The sequence below is a fragment of the Pholis gunnellus genome (assembly GCF_910591455.1).
Source record: "Pholis gunnellus genome assembly, chromosome: 4".
Classification (NCBI taxonomy): Eukaryota; Metazoa; Chordata; class Actinopteri; order Perciformes; family Pholidae; genus Pholis; species Pholis gunnellus.
Genome location: NC_136530.1, coordinates 1,479,930 through 1,487,372, shown reverse-complemented (window position 1 = coordinate 1,487,372; position 7,443 = coordinate 1,479,930). Strand labels below are relative to the sequence as shown.

Sequence of the window (7,443 nt, the reverse complement as noted above, 5' to 3'; positions counted from 1 at the left end):
AAAAACATTAAAAAAACACGTGTTTGAAATTAAAATGTGTAAAGAGACGTGTTGCCATTCAGGCTTCACTTTGAGGAGGGCTGGGAAGTGGAGGACACAGAGGACAGAAGGTACGACGGTGCCACCTAGTGTCAAACATGTGCACTGCAGCCAAGAGGATCACATCACAACACAGCAGCTGGAAATAGTGGTGATGGGATAATAATAATAATTATATGTTATAATATATAAGATAAGACTATAAAGGAAAAACTAGAATAATTTGCCTTTTTAACAAATGTTTGGTTGTGCAGATGTTTGCTGCTGTGGCTCACATTCATTTTAATGTTTATATGGCGGTAAAGGGACCAAAGGCGTAGGTTTGGTTTCAGCATTGAACATTTTTGCCATCAAAAAATTTTTCTGCATCAATTTCTGGAGGAAAAGTCTTAGTTTTTTTAAAGGAAAACACTAAATTCAGGCGCTATGTGAGAAAATATAAAAATATTATGGAACATAATGCAGTACAGCTCATAAGCATTCTGTATTCATTTCAAATATTTATTCTCCTGTAGATCAACTTTTCTCATTTAATGTCATTTCTGCTGAGTCATTTCTTTATATTCCCTCTTTAGTGTCTTTAACCTCTTTAAAATGTGCGTGTGGCACCTCAACGATAAATGAGATTAATCTTTATTCATTTATAAACCTCTGGACTTTAATAGTTCCTATGTGTTTCAGCAAGATTTCTGTCCGTGTTCAAAACTTTCCTCACAAACACATCCCACATTTCTGTGTTCTCTGGGAAGTCGAGAATAGTTTCTATTATTTTATGTATAAGAAAAAAAGCCCTATGAAACCTAAACTAACTAAAAAGCTTTTGATGAGGCATAAATCTCACTACTGTGTCTTATTGTCCACACAAATGTAAACTTCACCTCTGATAAAGCTTAAATATTTCATCAGTATACGTCTCTGGTAGAGACCTGTCAATCACTGTGTAGCCCCGCCCTAAAGCATCCCCTGCTTTATGGTCTGTTTGACTCTAAATGGACCATCATTTACTAAATGAACATCATGCTGTATTGAAGAAGACTTGAAACTAGAGATTGAGACCATAAACTCATGTTTACAATGTTTACTGAGGTAATAAATCAAGAGAGAAGTAGAGTCATTTTCTCATAGACTTCTATACAACCAGAGGAGTCGCCCCCTGGTGGTCACTAGAGAGAATGCAGCTTTAACACATGAAGCTTTAGCTTCATTCGTCAGAACCGGAGATTGCCGCCTGGATTGAACGTTATATCTCCAAAGAGCGTAATATTTGACAGTAAAGTTTTGTGAAATGTGTCGTATGAAGCGAGAGCTCTTGGTTCGAACATTAAGAACATTAAGTCCTGGGTATCCGGTAATCAGGGAGCATCATTTTGTTCTGTTTTCCATCATTTTTTGCAATTACTAACTTCACCATTTCCAATTCTTTGTGCATTCTTACTTATTAATGACAAAGTGAGTTGTACCAATTTAATAGCATCATATCCATTTTTTTATATTATGGGGGAGGTTTGTACAGTCCGTAATTATCTCTTCTTGAAGAGCTAATAACATGTCAGGAAATTACTGCTACACAAAACTTTGTTACTTAATTGTCAGACAGGAAATGTTAAAACCTCTTCAGGCCTCCACAAACACTTTATATACAAATATGAAAAAACACAAAATCCAACCTGCATCTTGATCGTTGAAGGGAATCAAACACTGATTACACAAATCTCTGCTCACTATACAAGTCATATAGATATATCCAGCCATAAAGATAATTTCCTTTCATTTAGGGACGATGCTACAATACTGCAGCTGCTCGTGACTTTAGGGGGTTTCCTTCTGTCGTTCTGCAGAATGGCAGCAAACAAAACAATAGCAGACATCCAGCATCACCGCCGGGCCCTCGCTCTGATTTGATCACATCAAAATCAGTCAAGTTTTGCAAAAAAAAAAGTGCAGGTTAAAACATAGTACAGAACCAGCAATTGTTACTGATTCGAAAAATACAGATACAGATACATTCTGTGTCATGAAAAGGCTTTCAAATATCGAGATTATTTCATTTTACATACACATATCTGTTTATAATGAGCTGCAAATGAGCCCCAGTTTCTTCCTGGTTTCCGTCCCGTTCTGTTTGCTGAATGAAAAACAAACATTTGCTTTCATGTACAGTGGAGTTAATGGTTAGTACGCTCACACATCATTTCATGCAGAGATCGTTATCATCCCTCAGCTTAGATTTGGAAAATGAAAGACATTAAAACAAATTGCAAGTGCTTGTTTTCTGTTTAAGGCAGCAGGTAATGAGACTTAAATCATATTCATAGTAAATCATCTAAATGACAAATGTATGATAAATTACAACTTTAAAATGATTTTGAAAAGTGCAACAGAACTGGAACAGCTTAATAACCTCTTTTGTTTGTTACAGTTCTACATCTGTGTGACTGGGCCATCGTCTGAGAATGACATGTTGTAAACTCCGTCACTCGCGGCGCCATTTTCCACCGTTTTCACCCGCGTCTCTTCATCATCGTCCTCATCACCACTTTTCTTGTTCTTTTTGCTGAAAGTAAAGGAGAAAACAAGACAGATTAAAATGATAAATAAATAACGCATTTACAATCATCTGCTTACCGTTTCTTTTGGACCGCAGAGGTAACGAGTAGAATGATGATGCCGGCGCCCACGGCGCCCATGACCACCCCGAACACGATGAGCCACTGAGGGGTGTCGGGGTCGACCGGTGCTGCCAGAATCGGAGGGATGCCGATGAACTCCAGAGTTCTATCGGTTAGCAGAAAGGCACTGTTGATGCGGTTCCTCGTCTTTCTATTGGGAAAAATAAAAAAGTTTAGATTTAAAATTTGAATACTGGCTGTTTTCAGGCCAACGTGTGTCAGTCAGAAGTCAATTGATGCAACAAATGTTATTACGTTCTTCATAAAAAAAATACATTTTAATTAACACCAATAACACACGCTAGCTTAGCTAACGGTTATATTCAGGAGTTTAGCATTACAGCTATTACAGCCTTGCTTGGTCTGGTATGAGCTTACATGGCGGCTAGTTTAAGCTGATGTTAGCAAAATAATACATTAACATGTTAGCATAATAACATGTTTGTCTTTATAAAAATGGAAAGTTATATTCACACCAATACAACACATGCTAGCTTAGATAACAGTTATATTCAGGAGTTTACAGCTACTACAGCCTTATACGGTCTGGTATGAGCTTATATGGCGGCTAATGTTAGCTAATGTTAGCCAAATAAAACATGAACATGTACACATTCTTCTTCATGAAAAGTGAAAAGTTGAATTTCCACCAATACCACCCATGCTAGCTTAGCTAACAGTTATACTCAAAGGTTCACAGCTGCTACAGCCTACTTGGTCTGTATGACCAGAAGTTTATGGTAGCTAACGTTAGCTAATATTAGCATAATGCTGTGTAACTGACATCCTGAACTTTATCTAATTGCGCTTCTGTTATCTGCTTCACTGCATTTTAATATTTGTTATTATCTCTCAGCTGTAGTCTCACAGATTTGTTTAATTTATTGCTTATCTGGAACCACATTAGTCATCTTGGTACTATTTCTAAGGGCCATGACAAAAGAAATGTATTGTCAATAAATGGTTTCACCCACAAAACACATTAATACAGTTACAGCGATGAGCCCCACATATGAAGACACTGTCACTATAGAACTGCATCAAACCCAAACATGACACATGAATGGATGTGACCTCTGACCTCTCTGAAAGAACGACCAAAGAGAAAATTAATCTTATTTCTAAAGAGGAGCAGCAGTGTCCCGTTGATGATTACCTCACAGCCTCCTCCACAACGCTTTTATCGACGAGGCGTGAAGCGTTGAGCGGCGACGTCACCACGAACCAGAAGGACACTCTGGGAGTCTCGCCGCACACAACGATGTTTGACACACTGGTGGAGTTTCACGAGACAATAAAGACCACACATCAGTGTCACAACACGTCCATAAACCATGAGTCACCGACTTCGTTACGGTAAAATGAGATTGTATTACAGCTTTACTGTTATTGTGCCTGTTTTAAAACACAAAGGTTTTCTTACTCGTAGTCTTGGCCGTCGGAGTAACTCCTCATGGCAAAAGCCAGAGTTGCTCGGAAGAGGAACATTTCGTTTTCATTCCAAACATACTGCAACAACAACAACAGATGATGTGCTGGTTTTAAGATAAAACTCCTTTAAGGTTAATTGATCACCAGTTTGGACCTTGTCCTCATAATAAGCACACACACACACACACACACACACACACACTCATATTCAGCATATTACTATTTATAAGAGCAGCTGGTTGCATCACTGATCAGTTGATTATGAATAATATATTATTGTTACAGTATTAAAACAGCATGCAAAATAGTAAAAAGACAGCTTATGTATGATCTGATGCTTTGATGGTTTTATGCAGACGGATTAATATTTAATTACATACGTACAGCTTGAGCTCCCAGAGCGGTGTTGATGCTGAGTCGGACTTTGTAGCCATCTGAGGCGTCTATGAAGATATTTGAATGCACTGTTAGGAGAGCTTAACATCGTGTTATTTCCTCACAGAGGTGCAGAAAGCCAATGCACGCATTTCTCAGAGTAATTGGTGAAGTCACATGGAGGCAACGTGTCTAATCCGATTTGGTTTCAGATTAGAAAGCTGCATTCCACACCTGAGTGGAAACGAACAATATCCTGTGTTTTTACTGATCTTGGTAGGATAAAAAAAAAAAAGTGAACACACAACGTATTATAAGGTGCCTCACCTGGCGTACACAGCTGTTGTGCCGAAGCAGACGACAGACAAAGCAGGACAAAGATCTTTTCCAACATTTCCTCCAGAGAACAAGAAAGCTAAATGAGTGAAATGTTGCAAAGCGGCTGGAGTGAAACTCAGTGATTTGTAGGAGGTCATCAGAGGAGCGTCATTGGATGCAAGTCTTCAGGGTTAATGGTTAAACCAGGACACGCCTCCACTAACCCGGCCTCGTGAGCCAGCTGCACAACATGGAAACTGTAAAGTGTTGCAGTGAAAGGTGCTAATGTTTGTTCAAGATATCTAACACGAGGGAGAGAGGCTCATTGTGTTTACGCAGCACAGCGGACAGTTTGTGTGTGAAAGTAGCAATATTTTCCACTTTCTTTTGTTTTTGTGGCACGAAAACTGGCAAATGTGGATTGTATCAAATAACAGAAAAAGAGTGAAGCGTCTGACCTTCAGCTCATCGGTTTAAGATAAGAGCAGCATTCCTCGCAGGCCAAAAGACGAGAATGTGGACGGTACGAACTTAATTCAGCACACAGTGACCTAAAACTATAACACATGTCAGACTGAGAGCTTCATGAGCCTCATTGAACTGTTCTTCATGCTCTCATCAAATTACTGATTTTGGTCTATTTTTCTTCCACAACACGTCTTCTTTTAAACTAGTGGAAATAAATATGATTAATATTTATTTTATACTTTGTCTGTTTACGTCTGTAGATTTCTTTTAAATTCACCAGAAGTTACCATTACATAATGCCTCATTTGCATATTTAAACACATTTCAGTAAACGTGTAACACAATAAATCCTCCTCTTAGTGTGAGTGATGAAGTGGTGAAGGTTCATGGTGATCTCTATGAGTTCATGTGTTAACTCTTCACCTGTAGAGTCTCTAAACGTCTGTAATGAACTAAACGTCTCTTTAAAGGACGTTTTCTCTGAATGAGTTTGTTCTCAGACTCTGATGATAAATCTCCACTTCAGCAGCTCTTACACACACCAAACTCTACACGTTCACTCCTCTCTGTGTGCTGAAGGTTCACACAGCACTCATTTATACATTTAATAATAAAAACATGGTGATAATGGATTTTTTTAAATGTCTGTTGACAGTATTTTCTGATTTATAGAGTGACATAAAGAGATATCATAAATCCCCTCAGGAAAACCTTTGACTCTAATATGTCAAGAAAACAAAACGATCATTTTGAATCTGGCTTTATCCAATGTTCACATTTATGTTCTGGAAATATATGCAAACTAGCACATATTTAGCAAGAAATTGACTCATTGTCAGATTTAAACATACATTTTCAGAAAACTTGTCTTAAAGTCAATAACCAACTGGAGAAGTTTCATGTTGATATCTTAATAAGGTTTTTCCTAAAACACATTGTTATGTGAGATAATCTCTCTCAGTAGATCCAATGAGCTCAGTACGGAACAGGATGGTGAGAAGATTCTTCAATTTTAAGGTTAATCATCCATCCTGTCCTGGCAATCACACATGCAATTTGGTTAATTGTTCAACCAGTGACTGATGCCTGACGGAGCAATTCTTAAGAAACTGAGTTGACTCACTTGAGCTAAAGTCTCTCTCATGACAGCGGACGTTTAAAACCCTCGTCAACAACATTAAACCGAGCACTCGGCCCTATAAACGCTCTTTTGCTCCCATAAAATGTCATAAGTGTTATTACATCAAACAGACAACGCCCATGATGAAACAATGTGAAAACAGGAGTAAAAACACGAGTAACTTTAGATTATTTTTCATAATTTGGAGCAGACTTCCACTCGTTTATTTTTGTTATTGAGTTGCTTCCAGTGCAGCTGTTTGCGAAAGGCTCATTTCCGTGTCTTACTTTTCTGACTGTAGAACCACAGACTGCACATATTTTCCTGAACAGATGATGGCAGCAGAGGCGTGGACTCGTTCAGAATACATTTATTACTGACAAGCAGTGTTTAAAGTACAATAACTGAAGGACCATTGTTAGATACTTGTGACTTACTAGAGTATTTTAATTACTCGGTTTCTCTACATTACGGAGGGATGTATTGTACTTTTTACTGCACTACATTTATCTGACAGCTCACAGCTGTACTAGTAACGTTTTAGAATCAAAACTTTCATTAAAACATATATATATATTTTGTCAAAGATCAAACCAGTTGTTTCATTACATTACATTACATTACAGTTATTTAGCTGACGCTTTTATCCAAAGCGACTTACAATTCAGATGCTATCATACCATAGGCACAGCTACGGTTTCATATTTTATATATATTAAAAAAGAACACAATCAGACACTTAAGCATCACAAATGTATGGAAGTCCATTAGACACTGTGATACAAAAAATTAAGATCCTGTAAGTCATTATAATGAGAATATTTCTCATAATAATGATTTACTATCTGATAATACTGACTTACTATCTCATAATAATGACTTACTATCTCATAATAATGACTTACTATCTCATAATACTGACTTACTATCTCATAATAATGATTTACTATCTCATAATAATGATTTACTATCTCATAATACTGATTTATTATCTCATAATAATGACTTAGTATCTCATAATAA

The 7,443-nt window shown here is 37.4% G+C and overlaps 1 protein-coding gene across 1 annotated transcript; it reads right to left on the bottom strand.

The window, feature by feature from the left end:
• Positions 1 to 1,140: 1,140 nt before the first annotated feature.
• Positions 1,141 to 4,978, bottom strand: cltrn (collectrin, amino acid transport regulator). The gene is made up of 6 exons (XM_079158262.1): positions 4,842 to 4,978; positions 4,524 to 4,582; positions 4,132 to 4,217; positions 3,865 to 3,981; positions 2,665 to 2,859; positions 1,141 to 2,593 (listed from the first exon to the last, which is right to left on the bottom strand). Exons 1-6 carry the CDS (start codon positions 4,906 to 4,908, stop codon positions 2,461 to 2,463), a joined length of 657 nt encoding a protein of 218 aa, XP_079014388.1. The 5' UTR covers positions 4,909 to 4,978; the 3' UTR covers positions 1,141 to 2,460.
• Positions 4,979 to 7,443: the final 2,465 nt, after the last annotated feature.

Bases quoted from the DNA above. Each gene is read 5' to 3' on its own strand.
- cltrn (XM_079158262.1), bottom strand. From the start codon at position 4,908: ATGTTGGAAAAGATCTTTGTCCTGCTTTGTCTGTCGTCTGCTTCGGCA. The intron at 4,218-4,523 runs GTACGTATGTAA...TTGTTGTTGCAG, and splicing joins CCGCTCTGGGAGCTCAAGCT to TATGTTTGGAATGAAAACGA. The intron at 2,860-3,864 runs GTAATCATCAAC...TTTTCCCAATAG, and splicing joins GTTGTGGAGGAGGCTGTGAG to AAAGACGAGGAACCGCATCA.